Source organism: Balaenoptera ricei, chromosome 12 (genome assembly GCF_028023285.1).
Source record: "Balaenoptera ricei isolate mBalRic1 chromosome 12, mBalRic1.hap2, whole genome shotgun sequence".
Lineage (NCBI taxonomy): Eukaryota > Metazoa > Chordata > Mammalia > Artiodactyla > Balaenopteridae > Balaenoptera > Balaenoptera ricei.
Window position 1 is genome coordinate 64,456,223 of NC_082650.1, and position 20,673 is coordinate 64,476,895.

At 34.9% G+C, this 20,673-nt stretch overlaps 1 protein-coding gene across 1 annotated transcript; it reads left to right on the forward strand.

Moving 5' to 3' along the window:
- The first annotated feature begins 1,724 nt into the window (after positions 1-1,724).
- On the forward strand, positions 1,725-4,623 carry LOC132376363 (meiosis-specific coiled-coil domain-containing protein MEIOC-like). Its single transcript, XM_059942045.1, is given in 4 exon segments — positions 1,725-1,812; positions 1,977-2,040; positions 2,042-2,098; positions 2,100-4,623. Coding segments are annotated over 4 exon segments (2,733 nt in total).
- Positions 4,624-20,673: the final 16,050 nt, after the last annotated feature.

Consider the following 20,673-nt stretch of genomic DNA (forward strand, 5'->3'; position numbering starts at 1 on the left):
CAGTGAACTGCATTTCTGCAGGGTGATTTTTCTTTTGTCTTCAAAACTATGCCAAAATAGGTTTCAAACCTTTTAAGCTAATTGATCTCTTTCTTTTCTGAACATTTCACATGTAGCACTAACGCACTGCCCGTTCTCACACTTCCCTCTTCATCCCTACCTGTCCCTATTTCAAGTCACTTCCTTTTTAAATCATAGTTTTTGACTAGTACAGTTGAAATGTGCAAGAAAGTTCTCAAGCTTTCAAAACTGCCTTGAAATCCTGATGGTAAAATTAAGATTGAGGGTTTTTTGTTTTTGTTTTTTTTTAATTTTACTGTTTCCCTTCCTCTGCTTAGCTGTTCACGCAGCTGTCAATAGGGCCTGTGGATTTGCTGATATTTGGAGGTTTCCAGATTATATAATCAAATATAAAAACTGAAAAATCACTGAATTCAGAAAGGTTACCAATTCCATGGAGATTAATTTCCTAATATGCCACTTTCTTCAGGGAAGCACCTAATTATCTCTCTTTGACTAAGAAGCCATTTGGAGTGAATTTTGTATAATGACCTCCATTTTTAACATTTTTTAAGTAAATGCTTTTTTGAAATAGCTTTGAATATGAGGCCAACTGCCTATTATTCTGTTCACATTAAAAGCTACCTTTTAGCAATATATTGGAAAACTCATGTATAGAAATACAGGATACAAATTAGAGCTATAGAAAAATTATATTTATACTAAACTCCACTCTAATGATAATGCCTTTTGTGTAAAACAAGTGAATGCCAGATGAAAATGACAATTTATGTTAAGATATATAGCAATAAAAAGGTAAATTCTATCTTTGGACATAGGTCAAATTTGAGTTTTTCCCATCTCTATAATTACAGGAGTGATTTCCTGTCAGTTGAGATTCATTTGTCTCAGTTATGTCTTATCAAGTAATGAAAAGAAGTGCAGGAATATTTAGTTATTCATATCCATATAATAAAGAACACATATGTGGTAAGCAAAATAATTACCAACCTCCCTCCCCTGCCAAAGTTGTCAAAATACAAATTCCCACCACCTGTGACTGTGCTATGTTATATAACAAAGGGAAATTAAGGATGCAGATGGAATAAAGCTTGCTAATCAGCGGCCCTTAACATAAAAAGATTATCCTGGGTTATCTGGTCCAATGCAATCACAAGGGCCTTAAAAGTGGACAAGGGAAGCAGAAAAGAAAGAGTCATGCCTTGTGAGAAGGACTCTACATGCCATTGCTGGCTGTGAAGATGAAGGAAGGGGACCAAGAGCCAAGGAATGCAGGGGCCTATAGAAGCTGGAATAGGCAAGGAAAGGGATTCTCCCCTAGAGCCTTCAGAAAGGAACTGATTTCTGTTGTTACCTTGATTTTAGCACAGTGAGAGCTGTTTTGTACTTCCCATACACAGAACTGTAAAGTAATAAATGTGTGTTGTTTTAAGTCACTAAATTTGTACTAATTTGTTACAGCAGTCATATAAAACTAATATAATATATCTGGATTTTAGGGGCATGGTCATGTTGTCTTTGTCCTTTTAAATGAAACAAATTACAAACCATGTAAAGAAGTCTTCTCCAGACAGACCGGCTCCAGGCAGCGCTGGGGGCGGAGGCGGCGGCGGGGTGCGGGCTGAGGGAGCCGGGCCTCGACGCTCCCCCTCACCCCCATACCCCAGGAGCTGTGCCTAGCCCAGGAGGGGCTGGGGGGCACCATGGAGGTGAACGGCGGAGACGCCCATCCGCCCTCTTACCTCTCAGGCCTGAGGGAGGGACCTGAGGTAACCGGCGGGGACGGTCCGGGTCCCGGTGTTGGCCGGTCTTGGAGGACAGCGACGGTGAGGAGAGACTGAGAGCGGGCGCATCCCTGGATGCGGGTGTCTGAGGCGGCCGGGCCGGGCGGGAGAGGCCGGGTCACCAGCTAGGAGCCCCGACGGGGCGCCCGGGCCGCGCTGCAGGGCCGAAAGTCGCGTTACGTGGAGGTGCGAATCGCTGCAGGAACCTCGGTGCCGACTCCAGCAGTCGGCTAACATGTCTTCAACAGCGTGATGTTGACTGGCTCCTCTTCCTTCTATGATTGCTACAAATCGCAGGATTCAAACAGAAAGAAATGACTATGGTAGTGAAACAGACTTATATGGACTTGTGTGTAACATTTTGGAAGAGCAAGATAAATCACAGCCATATTTCACTGAGGGGACCTGCTTCTCCAATTTAAAGTCAGTTTGGCCAGTGAACACAAGCAGATTTGCAGATCACCATGACCTCTTAACAGAAAGCAAAAGGCCAATAGATACAGCCATCTCTCAGCAAGCTTTTTATACTGGTGAATCTGTGTCAGCAGTGGAAAAACAGTACCTGCGTAATAGTAATCTGATACCACAACAAAAAATAGATGAACTTTATCATGGATTTACTGGTTTAGACCTTGAAGAACAATGGATGTACCCCTCACGAAGTGATCATTCTAACTGTTACAGTATTCAGACAAATGATACAGCTAAGATGACATTTCAAGAATATCTATCTATCAAAAAATGTTTTACACCATACACTGGTCTGTCTGACATCATGAAAGAATCAGGAGTTGATACTTATTCTTATGGAAGAGAGAAAATATGTGCTAAAGGTCTTGAAGCACCATTACAGCAAAAGAGGGCAGAGATGTTTCTTTCCCAATTTAATAGATACAATGAAAATGCAGATTATTGTAGATACCCAGAATATGCTCATCCTAATAAGGCTAAGCTGAATAAGTGTTCAAATTTTAGTGTCCAAGATAGTAAAAAATTAGCCAGTGGCACACCTGAAACACCAACTGTAGAAGCAGACACCTACACAAAGTTATTTCAGGTTAAACCAGCAAATCAGAAAAAAATGGAGGAGACAATACCTGACCAGCAGAATTTCACATTTCCAAAAACTATACCACATCTGACAGAAAAACAGTTTTCAAAGGAAGCATTTACTGCTGATTTTGGCTTAAAATCAGAATATGGACTAAAACCTCACACAGCTTGTCCAGCTAATAATGATTTTGCTAATGTCACAGAAAAGCAACAGTTTACTAAACCTGACCCCCCAAATTCTGAGTATTTTAGGTCAATGAATTTACTAGCAAACTCAGCAGCATCTTCAGGCAGTATCAACTTAAACAGACCAACTTGGATGAATGTCCAAACAAAAAATAACACTCGTATTCCTTATCGAAATCAAGGTAACTTGATGAAATTAAATACTCATTTAAGTGCAGCTTCAAAAGGTTTTAACCATTCTTCAGATTTCCCGCAACTATCATCTACAAATTTAACAGCAAATAGCAATTTATTTCAGAAGTATTGCCAAGAAAACCCTTCAGCATTTTCTAGTTGTGATTTTGGTTACAATGGTGCAGAAAGAATTCAATCTGTCAGTCACATGGAAGGACTGACAAAGACTGGAGAAGAAAATCTCTTTGAATCTGTTACTGATAAAAAAATAAAGCAGCCAAATGGATTTTGTGATAACTATTCAGCTCAGCAGTATGGGATCATTGAAAATGTAAATAAATATAATTTTCAAGCTATGCCCCAGAGTGGCCATTATGACCCTGAGGAAGGGCCAAAGCATTTAGATAGCTTATCTCAAAATACATATCAAGATCTGTTGGAGTTACAGGCTCATTTTAATAGCCACAGACAGGGAAGTGGAGACAACAATATTAATAGCCGTGTGAATCACACACAGGTGTCATGCTTTTCTAATAATTATATGATGGGAGATTTCAGGCATAATCAGAGTTTTCAACAACTTGGTTCAAATGGGTTTCCCCTAAGATCCACGCACCCGTTTGGCCATTCAGTTGTTCCACTGTTGGATTCCTATGATTTGTGTTCTTATGATGACTTAAGCCATTTATACCCGTATTTTAATGATATGATGTATGGTGATAATTCCTTTTCTGGTTTCGTGCCAACTTTTGGATTTCAAAGACCAATTAAAACCCGTAGTGGACCAGCCAGTGAACTTCATATTCGTCTAGAAGGGTGCTATGAACAATGGAGAGCATTAGAAAAGGAGAGAAAAAAGACTGAATTGGCCCTTACCAAAAATTATCCAGGGAAAAAGGTATCGAGTACTAATAATACTCCAATTCCAAGGCTGACCTCCAACCCATCTAGAGTTGATCGCTTAATTGTGGATGAACTTCGAGAACAAGCCAGAGTTGTGACTTTACTGGGCAAAATGGAACGGCTTCGAAGCTCTCCCCTTCATGCCAGTATCTCTACAGCTCTTGATAGACACTTGGAGTCCATTCACATTGTACAGTCACGTAGAAAGGACGAAATTGTTAATGCTTCAAATCGGCAAAGGCAAGGTGCTCCTAGATGCCAAGATGACAGAGATGTTTTTGCCCTTGCTTCAGCAATTAAAGAGATGTGTGTGGCTACTCGGAAAGCACGCACTACCCTGTGGTGTGCGCTGCAGATGACCTTGCCAAAACCAGCCAGTACAGCTGGCCAAACAGATGTGGAAAAGGCTTTACAAGATATAGTGAACTGTGAAGATAAAGTCCATGAAAGCCTAAATAGTAGCAATCCAGTGAACCGGAGAGGTGAAGCAAACAAACATTAAGGAAATGCCAGCAGAAAGAAGAATAAAAAGCTGATAAGTAAATGTATCAGGACATGCTAAAAAATGTTAATGAACTTGTCAAACTTGAAAATTTCATTACATTAATTTTCTTTCAGATCTAAAGGTAATACCTTAATGAAGTCTAACTTCTACTTAAAAATCTTCTATTTGGAATGAATCAGATGTAGTTTAAAGTGAACTCAAAGGTAAAGTTGACTAGGGGTTCCTGGGTAGTCAAAGATAACAAGTTTAAGTAAATTAAATATTTCCTAACAGCTAAAATATTGCTGAAACCCATTCTGCAGTGCAGGTAAATGCAAATGTGAAATTCTTCTAGAAGATAAGTTTCATTTAGGTCTGCCTTAGTAAATATAATTCCAAATAATGAATCTAAGTGACTGTAACCCAATTATGGCTACAGTCTAGTAACCAAGACATAGTTTTGATTGTGATATAAAAGTGTTTTCCTTACAAAACTGGATAATACCTAGGGAACAAAGGGAAACAAGGATGAACCCAATATTCATGTAAAATTTAATATTTAAAATACTACCATACTTATAAATTTGAAATCTTAGTACCTAAGTATATGGAAGAAAATGCATCTGATTCTCCTAAAGTAGGAATAAAAGTGCCAGTGTAAAAACCATGCAAGTTACTGAATATAAAACCTGTTCAAATCATTTGTGTATATTCTTTTAAATTTAATTATACTATCAATTATTAAATAAAAAAAAAAAAAAGAAGTCTTCTCCAGATTTCCATTCAAAATTTCTGACCTCAGCAAATTTGAACTGAAAAAAAGGAAGAGGTAAAGAGGAAAGGAAAGTACTTCACTGTTGACTATATGACCTGGTCTCCAGCTTTCTGGTTCTGGCAGGTGTTTAAAATTTATTCATAGATATTTCCATGTGTTCTTCGATGTCTCCCCTGCTCAGTACTTCTGAGCAGTACTCCTTGTATCTATCAAGATTCTTCCAAAGGAAAAGAACCAGTAGGTGATACATGGATATATGAATTATCGCAAGGGATTGGCTTATTTAGTGTGGGGGCTGGCTAAAGTCTGAAGTTTACAGGGCAGGCAATCAAGAAGGAGGGATTACAAGCCGATTGAAACCCCATGAACATGGGCCAATGCCTGTTGCTCACTAATGGCCCTCTCTTTTTCTCTATCAGGGAAAGCTTTTGTCCTCTTTTATAGGGGTAACAAATGATTGAGTCAGACCTACCCAAGATGAACCATTAAAATTAACTGATTAGGAATGGTAATTACATCTGCATAAATCCCTTCAGAGCAACAACTGAAGATGCTTTGTGTTTGATTTGTGTTTGATTAAACAACTGGGAGAAGTATATGTATGTGTGTGTGTGTGTGCACTGTTACTTTCTTTGATTCCGCAAACCACTGCAACAGAGTATCTTTCGAACTGTTCTTTATCCTGCATCCAGGCACATACTAGAAAGGGAATTCTTGGGAGCATAGTTTAGCCTAGAGAAATTAACACACCGCAAAGTCATTATCAACCCTCAGTTCAGGCTGTGTGTCTCATAACTATCGTGCATCTATCAATCTCCCTTCAACTTCTATTCCTAGAAGAATATACAGCTTCTTACTACCAAGTATATTTTGCTCCTTCCAGAGTACCAGTGGTAGCAGGAATATCATGAATCTGAAGGATAGCAAGTGGTCAGAGATGGTGAGGAGTATATTGTGCATCGTTCTTAGTAATAAACAAAAACAGAAAATGTTTAACATTTCGCTTTGAGTGGGATATTATATCTTACCTCTTTAAATTTATCCCCTGCCATGCTTATTGCTTACTGACTGTCTTGCTGCCAAATTGAAAGCACTTGTCTGTTTCCCACCTGGTGGGAAGGCCTTTGCCCATTCTATTCCCCTGCAGAATTTCACAGGACTTCCTCCATCGATACAATCAGATCTGATCTATGATCACATTCATGTTGGTCACTCTTTATGCCTTCATACTACTTCATTTTTATTCCTAGAACTAATTACGACCTTAAATTTCATTATATGTTGGCTTACTTCATTATTTTCTGCTCTCCCCTCTTCTCTTCCTCTGCAATTGAAGCTCCTTGAAAGCGGGAGCTGTCTCTCTTTAGTTCAACATTGTATGTCTAGCAATCAGAACAGTACTTAGCACTGTCGGTAGAATCTGTTGCATTCTGAGGTTTAGCCTAAATGAATGAGTGATCAAAAGTTCTCAAACATTAGTGGAAGAATTCCTAGGCATTTATTATCTTAATATGGAATAGATAACAAAATTTTTCAACGAATAAATATTTCATTAATGCTCATAAGACAGCCAAAGGCAGTTTTTTTAATATTAAAGATAAGGTTCACAGTTAATTATGTTTTGAAAAGTTTTTTGAGTATAGAATGATTATTTACTTATTGTTGGGAATTTTCAGCATGCTAAATAGTAACTCTGAGATGGACAAATTCAGAGAGACCCAAGCTGGATAATAGTTCCATCACTTCCCAGCTATATGATTGTGAACCAAATTAACCTCAGTTTTTATTGTCTTTCAAGTGGGGATAATATTGGATGTGCAGCTTTTAATGAGAATTGCATGAAGTCCATATACAGTAAATCCTCAATGAATGCTATCTTCCTATTTATTATCAGTTGTAATATAGATAGATTTTCCCATAGAAGTTACATATAATCTTATTTAATAATCAGTATTTAGCACTAACTATAAAATATGGATAACAGCATCCTCTCATTGCATTAAATTTTTAATTTTAAATTATATGGCTAATTTTATTTTTTATTAAAAATAAAAATTATTAATTTTATTTTTTATTTTTTGCATGGCACAACCACAAGAATGGCTAAATTAAAAGAATTGTCTGAAAAAAAAATGTCACTGCCAAATGACAAGAATATGAAGCTAACTAGATATTCACCCAGAGACTGTATGTCCCATCTTGCTGTGATACTCTAGGGTGACACTTGTTGTTATGGCGTAAGTAATAGCATCTTCTTTCATTCTAAAAAGTATATTGGTTTGGCTTATGAATTTTATTTCTAACCTAGTTGAAATAAACAATATGAAGAATGGAAAGAGAGACTTAACTACAGATATTTTAGGGATTAAAAAAACGATTAAAAGGATATCATGGACAATTGCATACATGGGTATTAGAGAAGTTAGATGAAATAGATATATTCATTTAAAAGCAATGTATTAAAATTGACAACTATATATATATAAAACTTCATAAATGTAAAATCTATAACTATATATAATGTATATTAAATATATACAATATATAATATATATAGTATATGTATAAAATTTGAATAGTCCTAAAAATCTTTAGAGAACTTGAATGTGTTAAACATCTTCTGACAAAGAAAACACCTGACAGAGACGGTAACATCCAAGAATAAATAATCCAATTTTAATATACTCCTCACAAAGAGAGAAAAAGAAATAATCTCTCAATCTTCATGAAGCAAACATAATTTTAATAATAACATTAGATAAGGATAATACTAAAAAACAAAAAAGGAGAAACTAGAATAAAGCACTCTTACTCAGGAACATAGGTACAAAATCCTAAACAAAATATTGGCAAAGCAAATATAAATATTTTTCTTCATAAAAAATCCAAGGGGTGATCTAATAGACATATATAACACGTAGCACCCCCAAAATGGAAAAATACACATGTTGTTCAAGAGCAAATTGCTTATCTCCAGTCTAATAAGTCTTTCCTCTTAGATAAAATCCACACAATAAACTCTTCACTAGAGCAATCTGATTGGATAAGCCCATAGGCCCCCCAAATTCAAAATTTCCAAAACTGCATTTATCAGATGATATTTAATAAATCTTTCTCACATCCTCTTTTTCCTACATTAACCAGTTCACCAAGCAAGAACTCTTGAAGTCATCATAAACTGCTTCTATCCCTGAGCCAGAAGGCTTCCAATTGGTTACTGAGTCCTGTCAGTTCTATTGTTGACATGGCTCTAAGAGCAGCCCCCTCCTTTCTATCTCCAGTGATAATACCTTAGTAGGACCCTTGTTATTACCATGTAGACCACTGCAGCCGCCTTTGATGTCATCATCCTCTTATCCATTTTACCCAGTCTTAAAACTCCTGCAGATTTATCTCTTTAATATGTGAATCTGATCATTGCTGTCTACTTAAAACCTTTTTCTGTTTTTCTTTCCCCTTCAGTATAAAAATCTAATGTCAACATAATATATAGTAGGTTTCTGGCCCCTGACTTCTAGATATATTACCATATTCCTATACACTATGCTCTATTAATACTAAATTACTTGCAGTACCTAAAAAAACATATTGTTTCTTTGCTTTTGTAAATGCTTCTTCTTTTTCTTGTAATATTCTTTTTTCCTTCTTAAGTGGTTGATCCGTATTTTCTTCGAAGGATCTAATCATAGGAATCATCTACTTTGAGATTTTTCCCAACTATTTTTTACCTTTTTCATGAAACCTCCCCTCCCCTTTTCTGTTCCTACTGTACTTATCACACTGTAGTTTAATTTTCTTTTTATTTATTTTTTCCTATCTAGACTGAAAGCTCCTTGAAAGAAGGTATCATGGCTTGATCTCTGTGTTCACTCAATACAACATATGCGCTCAATGAAAATTTGTTGAGTGACAAATGAATATAAAGAAGAATATGAAAGGATATGTACTAGTATACATGTGTATACTCAAAATTTTGAAAGTGGTTCTTTCTGTTTTGACTTAATATGAGATAATTTTTCCTTGTAGTACCCTTCTTAGTTTGTATTTTGAGAAATAATATGCACATATGCAGTTCTTAAGGTGGACAAATCATTAATATAAAAATTCACTGTTGAATGAGTTAAAAGCATGTGTTTGGACTTCTTGTGTTCCTTTTTGGATTGCTAAAAACACTTCAATATTAATTTGAACACTTGAAAGAAAAAGAAACAGTAATCAATAGAAACTACACCACTCTTTGGCATGTGGTATGCATTTGCTGAAGCAGAAGCCTGCCATATGCCATACGTGATGTGCCACCCAACTTTGCCATCATGTCAGTGAATGCATTGTATCTCACAGCCAAGCCACATGGGTGTGACATGCCTTCCACTTCAGCATTTCTACAAACATTTTTCCACTTAATTCTGTCACACATGGTATCCATAATCTGTTAGGAGGAGTTCTGCCCGTTTTGTCACCTTTAACATCTGAAAGCACTTATGATGGTGCCAAATTGATTGTTCTTCTGATTTGAATCAGATGTGAGTCATTCTGGGTGAAATTTCTAAAAGGATTTCCAGTAGTTACTTTTCCATAAAAGTTGAAACAGAATGGGTAACGACACATACAAGAAATCACTTGTAGTGTAGTTAATTGCATATGAGATTATTTTTTTACTCACACATTCATGCATTGACCAAATATTTATTGAACTTTCATGATGTGTCAAGCACTGTGCTATATGCTGAGGAAGAAAAAAAAAAAAAAAAGAAGAGTACGAAACCAAGATTATCCTGCTCAAGAAGGCTGGGGAAGCATGAAAAAAAAATAAAAAGAAGTGTTTTTTTATTCACTTCATATTATCTTGTTATTTAAAAATGATTTTTTTCTTTTTTAATGGTTATTCTATGTTTATTTATTTATTTATTTTTTATTTATGGCTGTGTTGGGTCTTCGTTTCTGCTCGAGGGCTTTCTCTAGTTGTGGCAAGCGGGAGCCACTCTTCATCGCGGTGCGCGGGCCTCTCACTATCGCGGCCTCTCTTGTTGCGGAGCACAGGCTCCAGACGCGCAGGCTCAGTAATTGTGGCTCACGGGCCTAGTTGCTCCGCGGCATGTGGGATCTTCCCAGACCAGGGCTTGAACCCGTGTCCCCTGCATTGGCAGGCAGACTCTCAACCACTGCGCCACCAGGGAAGCCCTAAAAATGATTTTTAAAAAATTTTTGCCCACTCAAATTTTCTTCTTGCCATTTCAAAAAAAGAAAAATGCAGCTTATGAGTACAGCTATTTTTTTCAAGACAGAATGCCATGCTGCAATTTAGAATTATAGAGAAGAATCAGGAAAATTCTGTGTGTAAACAAAGCAAACAATAACTATGCACCCCTTTTTATGCATATGTTTTCAGTAAAAGTTGTTTTGGGGCTTTGGCAAACAAGACTGCATGAAAAACCTCTACTCACAGGACTTCCTGTATTTAATTTGGAAGAAAAGAGATAATTTTTTAACCTTTTTTTAAAAAATATGTTTTGGTGGTCATATTAAAAAAAAGTGCTGTCCTCAAAACAAATATCAAGTGAATACTTAAGACATTTGCGTTTTTGAAAGAATATCACAATTAGGAAATGAGTATAGACTGCAATAATGAAATAGGTAATTTTCAAAGCTAATTTTTAAATCCAAGATGGGAATGTGTGTGAAATATCACAAGTTTGTGAATAACCATTGTTTATGAATGGAAAAGACTAATTTTCACAGACCTTGACATTTGCATGCCAATCAGAATTGAATTTCTGAACATAAGAACTTTGTTTACTATTCCATGTGTTTTTCTGTAGACATTCATTCAATTTAGAATGTGTGCCATTTATTAAACTCTGTTAGCATGTTTTATCATAATGAGAATTGGACTGGATAAAATTGAAGGTAGATTTTTGGTTTGAATATATATTTTTCCTATCATATAAATATTAGTAAACATGATTATTTACTTTTATATCTATCATCCAGAAGTATAATGCAATAAAAATATCTGTCAATCTACATATTGCCCATTAATAGGTTCCTGATGGTGATAGTTAACACCACATTAAAACCATAGCATATAGGCAAAAATTAGAAAGGATGAATTAATTGCTGACTTAAAGTGAGAAAGCTATTGAATTCAACAAGACGTAAGGAAATAATAAAAGAAATGTTAGGATTTGAAGAACATTGTTAATATTATATAAAAAACAAATTGAGAATTAATGAATTAACATTTGCTGAGTTCTTACAAGTCCTCAGAAGTATTATTAACATCTTATATTTAGTCTCAATTTCTTTCACACATTCTCAGAAATAATTTCACTAGTTAAGGAAGGGAAAAAATAAATAATAGCAATATCAGTTTTGGGGGGACAATATTATTTATATCCTAGTTTTAATTAATGTAAAACAACTCAGACTTGGAAAAAATAAATTTATAGCATACATGTTTAAAAAAAAATTGCCCTAATGCCATTTTGATAAAAAACACACAAAATGTTCTCTAGACTCTCACGATTCTAGAAAACTTATTGTTTAGATAAATATTTATATTAAGATAACTTTTTTACCAAAATATATAATTTCTACCATTCCCTGGTACCTCGAAGTCAATATTATGCATAGCACCATCAGCATGCTAATTGAATCAATAATAATGCAGGAGCAACAGTAAGATTCAGGCAGCTATAGACACAGAAAATACTTCAGTCTACTTAATAAAGATGGAAGCATTAACTGGATGATAAAGCAACTTGTAATGGCCATGGCTGTGGGACTGGCTAAATCAGACCTCTGTCACAGACCCTCAGCAGTGGCCACACTGAGTTTTCATTGCTGTTAAAATGAGCAAGACAAACATTTATGAACTCATCCTTGTTAATTGCTGTCTTTCTTCAGAAATATCACTTGTATTTTAAATATCACTTGTATTTTATGTATCAGTTTATTCAGGCACCACCAGAAATATTTTGGTGGTGCCTGAATAAACTGATGTAGTAGAAAGAACACTGGCTTGAGAATTGTGAGGCTTGGGTCCTTGACATTAAATATATCTAGGATCTTGGAAAAATCAGCTTCTTGGTATATTAATTTTCTATTCTGCAACATGAGGAAACTTAATAGATGACTTCTAAGGTGCTTTATGTCTCTAACATTTATGATTACATCAATGATTGGAAAGTGCTTTGTGGTAGTATTAATAGTTTTATAAATATGTATAATAGCATTAGATTCATGCCTGTAGACAGAGCTGAAATCTAAGCATTGAGAGCCTCATCCTTAGTATTCACTGTGCTGACCTTCATATTTTCTTTCCTCCCTTTGTCTGTTCTTCCCTTTTCCATCCTCCCTTCCTTCCAGTTCTATAGAGTAGAACAACATGTAGGAATTTTATTTTTTGTTTTCGGGTGTGTGTGTTTATGTACATGTGTCAGGGGACCGACCGCAGAAATTTGCAACAGCCTCCCCTGTGATGATGTTGGAAAATTTCAATCCCATAATAAATTCCTTCTGAATTTTCTTTATCCCACACATTCTCAATTTTATGTTTCCTAGTCTTATCCAAAGCACACCTAGACACACATGAAATATTTTTTTCTAGTCTGTCCTAGATTTTAGATCAGATGCTTCCTGCAGGCTGGGTATAGAACTCATCTGATATTATACAGAAAAGGAAAAATTCTAGTGATATTAGGGAACTTAAAATGATTAGCACTGTAATCATTTTTTCCTGCCTTACCAGAAGTAAAATTTTTAAAACTTTGAAGAGGTACCTCCTTTTGGACAACTAATCAATAATTTCAAGTTCCTGTATGGGGTATGAAAAAAACCATAACATCTCTTAGACGTTAGCTGAATTACTTGGGTATTTACTCATCTACATTTTTAATATTTTAGCCAACAGATTGAATTTCTTTCTTGAAGCTGGAAATCTCTTTTCTGTATAGTATAGTTCAGTTTTGAAAACAGAAAATAACAAAGTGTTATCCTAATGTGTCTTCATATCTTCTGCCCTCCTTTTCCCTACAGTGAAACCAGGCCTATCTTTTTTAAGGTAAATATTTATAGATTATCAAGAATAGTTATTTTCCATACGATTTCACCCACCTGAATTCATAGTGAAAAATATCAAAAAGCCAAGAGTTTGTCGTTGAGATGTATCAGATGGGTTTGGAGCTGTAGGGCAGTAAAGGACATCTAGAAATCTTCAGTTGACTCCATTCACATACTTAAACTCAAATAAGGGCCCAGCTATGCTGTCACGCTGCCTATTTACTATCTATAAATTTCTATTCATTGTAAAATGTTTTGATGTGAAATTTACTATCAGCCAGAATGGTTTCTGGGGGAGTTGATGAGTCAGCAATGAATACTACTGTGGTCTTTATATACAGGCAGACCTCAAAGATATTGTGGGTTTGGTTCCAGTACCACAATAAAGTGAATATCAACAATAAAGCTAGTCTCACAAACTTCTTGGTTTCCCAGTGCATATAAAAGTTATTTTTACACTATGCTGTAACATATTAAGTATGCAGTAGCATTAAATCTAAAAAATGTACATACCTTAATTTAAGGTAACCATTATCTAAGGCTTTAGCAAGTCATGACCTTTTTTCTGGTGGAGACTCTTGCCTTAATGTCGATGGCTGCTGATTGATCAGGGTGGTGGTTGCTGAAGGTTGGGTTGACTGTGGGAATTTCTTAAATAAGACAGCAATGAAGTTTGACACATTGATTGAGTCTTCCTTTCATAAATGATTTATCTGTGGCATACAGTGCTGTTTGATAGCGTTTTACCCACAGTAGAATTTCTTTCAAGATTGGAGTCAATCCTCTCAAAACCTGCTGCTGCTTTATCAACTAAGTTTATGTAATATTCTAAATCTCCCTTTGTTGTCATTTCAACAACCTTCAAAGAATCTTCACCAGGAGTAGATTCCATCTCAAGAAACCACTTTCTTTGCTCTTCCACAAGTAGCAACTCTTCATCCATTATCAAGAGGTAACAGTTGATTTGGTCACACCTTCAGGTTCTATGTCTAATTCTAGTTCTCTCGCTGTATTTCCACCATATCTGCAGTTACTTTCTCTACTGAAGTCTTGAACCCCCTCAAAGTCACCCATGGGGGTTGGAGTCAACATCTTCCAAGCTCCTGAGATGTTGATATTTTTACCTTTTCCCATGAATCATGAATGTTCTTCATGGCATCTAGAGTGGTGAATACTTTCCAGAAGATTTTCAATTTGCTTTTTCCAGATCCATCAGGGGAATCATCTATAGCAGCTATGGCCTTATGAAACATATTTCTTAAATAATAAAACCTGAAAGTTGAAATGACTCCTTGATCCATGGGCTGCAGAATGAATGTTGTGTTAGCAAGCATGAAAGCCTAGCTCTCAGCATATTTATGCTTTTGAAATGTCTTCCTCACTAAGCTAATAATTTCTAGTTTTTGAATTGAAGTGAGAGATTTGCAACTCTTCCTTTCACTTGAACACTTAGAGGCCACTGAAGGATTATTAAATGGCCTGATTTCAATATTGTTGTGTCTCAGGAAATAGAGAGGCCTGAGGAGAGGGAGAGAGAAGGGGGAATGGCCAGTTGGTGCAGCAGTCAGAGCACACACATTTATCGATTAAGTTCATTGCCTTATATGGGTGAAGTTTGTGGTGCCCCAAAACAATTACAATAGTAATACCAAAGATCACTGATCATGCATTACCATGAAAAATATAATAATGAAAATTTTGAAAGATTACAAAAATTATTAAAATATGACAAGAGACGTGAAGTGAGCAAATGCTGTTTTAAAAAATGGCACCAATAAAGTTGTTCGATGCAGGGTTGCCGCAAACCTTCAATTTATAAAAAACAATTATCTATGAAGCGCAGTAAAGCAAAGTGCAATAAGACAAGTTATGCCCGTATACTCTTTTGTCAAATAACATCAAAGAAACAAATGGGTTAACATTACCCAATGCCTTTTATCCCCTAAATTTTGATCTGTCCTTTAAAGTTTTTTAGACTCTAGGTTCTCATCGCTTGTAAAGGGATACTAAGTTAGTAGTGCTTTGTTTATTCTCTAAGTGAGCCTGCAAACTAAAGTATGAATAAGAAAACGGTATATATAATCATAATATTTTCAAGTTATATTTTCCATTTATTTTGATTTTCTAATCTTCTAGAAAGATATTGTGCTCTCTCTTTGGATAAATAGACCACTGTAACTACTTAAATGCTTTTAAAAGTAATTATGTATAGAAACTTCAAGATGAGATTTAATGAGTGAGAGAGTCATTGAGTTTTTAGATTGAACGATAGAAGTTTATTTTTAATTAGCAAAAAACTATGAATTTGAAAATGAAAATGAGTTTATGTCCCCTTGCTTTTATCCTTAATTGAAAATTAGATACATAGAATTGAATTGATCACAATCTTTGGTTCATGACAATCACTGTGGATATATCAATAACCTTTTTTAATGATCAATTTTATGTTATTTCATTCACATATTTCATAATATATTAAATCATCATGAACATACTATCCAATCTCAAAAGTAGTTACTCTCTATTACTTATAACTGAATTCTATAAACCTTCCCTAATTCACCCCTAAGTCTTCCCTTCAGAAGTAACTACTACTGCTGTCATTTCCTCATTTTTTTCACATACGTAATTGATGCATAAACAATTTATGGTTAATTTTTACTTGTTTTCAATCTATATAAAAAGATATGGCACATATTTTCTACTAGGAATTTCTCTTCCAACACAAATATCATGTTAATAAGAATCATTGTTGAACATGCCTGCTGTTCATTTATTTTTACTTTCATATATTATTGAATCAGTATACTTTATTTTTTATCCATTTTTAATGAGAATTTCAGTTTTTCTAGTAGTGCAAAGTTCACTGCTATAAAAAAATCTTCCTCATGGTTTTTTGTTATACATGACCTAAAGTTGTTGCTTTATGAGTTTCAGCTTTATAAAATATTGCCAAACTGTTTTAGAAAAAATGGTTGAAAACGCTCACTGGTAATGTTTTAGTAATACAGATTGTGTAGAGACCCTCAAACCCTTGATATGGTCATTCCTTTTAAGTTGCGCCACTCCAGTTTTCTAAACTGGTATCTCATTTACCAGTTTTGTTTTGCTTTTCTTTGGTTAATAATAAGGTTGAACATCTCTTAATAAGCTGTGAGTCATGAATACTGTATAATATACATTCATGATTTATGACCTTTCTTCTATTGGTTCACTTGTCTTTTTTAAAATTAATGTGTAGAATCTATTAAAATTACACATTATTATTGCTGATAAAAGTTCTTTGTGAATATGTGTTACAAATATCTTCTCTTTTGTAGCATATCTTTCACTTTCTTTAGATGTCTTTTGATGAACTGATTGTAAATTTAATGCTATGTTTATTATTATCCTTTTTGATTATTTTTGTACTTATTTAAATATCTTTCCCAAAGTCAGAAAGATACACACTATATTTTTTCTAAATGTTTAAACATTTTTCTTTTCACATTCAAATTCTTAATTCAGTTAGAGTTTGTTTTTGTGTATGAGACAAGTTAGAGATGTTTTTTCCAACCCCATTTATTGAATAATTTCTTAGTTCATTCCACCTGTATCATTTCCCTAGGTTTTAAGTAAATGTGAGTCTGCATCTAGGCTCACATTCGGCTCCATGATCAATTTAGTCTCTCCCTTCACTAACACCACTCCATCTTAGTTATAATATTTTACAATAACTTATAAGGTAAGTAGTTCCTTATTCTTTTTGTTGTTGTTGTTAGTGGCTCTTCATGACACTTTACTTCTCCATATATGATTTAGGTTATCCTTTTTTAATTTAGGGAAACTATTTTCATTTCTTTAAAGACTTTGTTTCCATTTATTTTTCTGGACAATTTATTTTATCTGAATGTTGTGTTTCTACTTTTGTCTTCCATACCTCTTAAATTTTACATTTTTCTTCCTTTAACTCTCCCGTTTCCTTCTGAGAGAGTTTCTTAATATGATCAACTAAACAACTTGATCCTCAGCTAAATTTCATCTGCTGTCCCCATTAATCTTTTTATTATATTTTTACAACTAATATTTTCACCTGGCTATTTTAATAGTTTCTCATTCTTATTTGAAATTTGAATTTGCTAACATAACATTTCTTATTTCTTTAGATTTTTGGTCTGACTGTTCTAATATTTCTGCTTCAGATGGTATATAATGCCCAGTCTTTTTTCTTTTGAAGGGGACAGTTCTCTATAAGTGTTTAGGTTTTTTTAGTCTAGGAGTGCTTATTTTCCTGAGTCTATCACCTACTCTTGTAATACTTTTTAAGGGATTGAAGGCTAGAACTTGGTTCGAGTGAGTTCATAGAGGCCGTAGAGATAAGCCCGTAAGTGGAGAGCTCCAGCTCCATCAAACCATTGTTAATTGCCTATATTTGTTGTCATTTCCATCACCTTAACACCCTGAAGAAGAGCAGCGTTGGGAGAAGGCAGTGTTTTTAGAATATCAGTAGAAAAAATAGAAAAAGTCATAGAAAACCAATCACTTCTTACCTATGTCTTTCAGCACCTCACTAAAAAGCTTTTGTGGTGCCCTGATACCACCCATTGACCTCAGCAGAAGGGCAGCTAAAGACTGATCCAACGTGGTGGTGATGGGAGGGAGCGTGATATGTACAGAAATAACTAATTTTTTATCTGTTTTATCATTCCCTCACTACCACAGCTAGCCTAAACAGTCCATCCCGCTACAACCACCCATAAACCACACAACTTTTTCAAAACCATCTTCTGTCTCACTGGGTCTCCTAGCTTTTGATACTGTTGCTATATTGTGGATACCTTTGTCTCCTCTCTCCTTTCTCCAGGGTAGGTTTTGACAGAAGACACCAGAAAAAGAGATTAATTCCAGTTATGTCAGGAATCACAGTGTCCTCCTTTCCTCTTTGCTTAGGTGTATATTTGTAAGTTTTCTTTACTTCAGAAAATAATGAGATGAACCAGTTTGAGTATTTTTAAGTACACATCTTGGTCTCCTCTTTCTATATGCATTAAACAAAACAAAACAAAACAAAACAAAATACTCCTCTAGAACAGAGTTTGACTATCTTATCACAAAAACTGTTCCTTCCTTAAGAAATGTGTCACTGTTTTTACTATGACAGTGAGAGAAACGAAATTGACAGTGTATGCATATGTTTTCTATGAAATCACTCTATACACTAGAAAGCACTTGAAGTTTTCAACAGCTATGATATCCTAAATTTACAACCAATGATTTTTTTTCCTAAAATCCACCAAAGCTAAGTTAACCAATCCATAATTATTCTTCTACACTTTTCCTTATGCTCCAATTATATTACTAATGGAATCACACACACACAAAAAAAACCCCACACACAAAACCCAAAACCCAAAAAAATCTGTGATGGCAGGTCAGTCCTTCTAGTTTGCCTGTTCTAGGTTCAGAGAATTCTCTTGAGTTTTTTATCCCTGGTGAAATTCTTACCAAATTGCTTTCAATTATTGTTGAAGTCATCACTGATTCATTTATTGCCTATTAAAAAAATAAATATGTTATAGATGTCAGGTTTAATAGTGCTCTGTGACAAAAGTTATCATAATGTTGCCTTTCAGCCATTTTTTTATATGAAACAATATTACTTTCTCCATTCCTCCCTCTGTCTTTCTCTCCCTCTCTCTGTTTCTCTCTCTCTCTCCCACACACACACACACTCACACACATACACCGCAATCTAAAGTTTTAATTATTTTCTGAAAGATAGTTGAGATGAACTTTTTGTGATCCTCTGAAATAAGCTCTTCTGGTAAAGTTTTCTGCCAGGGGCACGTTGGTGAGAGTTATCTGGCTAGCACTTGGCAGCTATTCTTCTGTTCTCATGAACTAAATAAGTTAGTTGCGTAATTCTGGGTGGAAACTGACTTTGGCTTCATTAGCAACAATGTCTGTAGAAGCGGTAGAGAAATAACATGTAACTGCCTGAATATCAAAAGAGTGAACATTTTCATCAATCGTAAATGATTGTCCTGTACATGCTATTAAGTAGTGGAAACAAGTAAATGCCAAGCATTTTATTTTTAAATCAATGGTCAAATTTAAAGTATATACTATTAAATTTAAATATATATACATATATATGTATATATATCCATATCTATCTATCTTTCTATTTACAAAAATGAATCATGCATTTGAAATGGTGAGGATAGTAGGTTCATCAGATAGGGTAAAGCATGCATATCTGAGAAACGTTAATCACCGTTCACCACAACTAATAATCATAAATGCATCCATTGACAATTCAGAAAATATGATTAGCTTCAGAATATCTCATATTGGTTTCACTAAAAATGTCTGCTTAACAAGATAGCTAAACATTGCTTTCCTCATATTTAGGTATATGTGTATTTTAATACAAAACTGTTGTATATTGTATATTTCCATACAAAAATTGTTTTCAGCTCTTAAAAAGTTGGATACAAAGGGACTTAGTTGATAGTTTATAGTTTCTAATTATTAGTTTTTTTTCTTCCCTTCCCCCCACCCCAGACAGCTGAAGTCGACGCCTTAGTTTAAGTCTACTACCCATACCAATGGGTGAGAGGTGAAACATATTTTCCTACCACAACATATATAATATTTTGAAGTGATTCAACCACATTTGTGACAAAGTTTACTTATCTTTAAATCTAGTTCTTTTCTGAATTAACTTAGAGTCTCTTTCTGTTGAGTGATATTCCTTATACATTTTATGAGTTCAATTAGTATATCAGAAGTTCACAATATAGTTTTTAAACTTAATGTTTAAGATTAAACTTTTAAGAGAATGCTTTTTTAATTGGCAAAATATTTTAAAAAGAAAATTTAACATTTAGAGAATAACAATTATATTTCAGCTTTCACTTATGTTGGGTAGAAAACTATTGTTTTTCACCTGCAAACATCCATTTCCCCCCCCCTTCCCACTGTACCTCTCCTTTTCTGCTCGTTTAGGTAACAGTCATCAGGAACTACCCATCATTTATTCTTTAACCAGTTCAAGTAAGGTTGACCCCACCCACATCTTTGGATGTGGATCAGAGCTCAGGGTACACCAAATAGAGCATTTCATTTCCTGGATACAGTGACTCATTTAGGAATGGGCATGTGACACATGCAAGGCCAATAAAGGCAGGGAAGTGCAATCCTGGGACTTACTCTTAAACAGTTGGGCAAAGGGGAATTTTAGCCTCTGA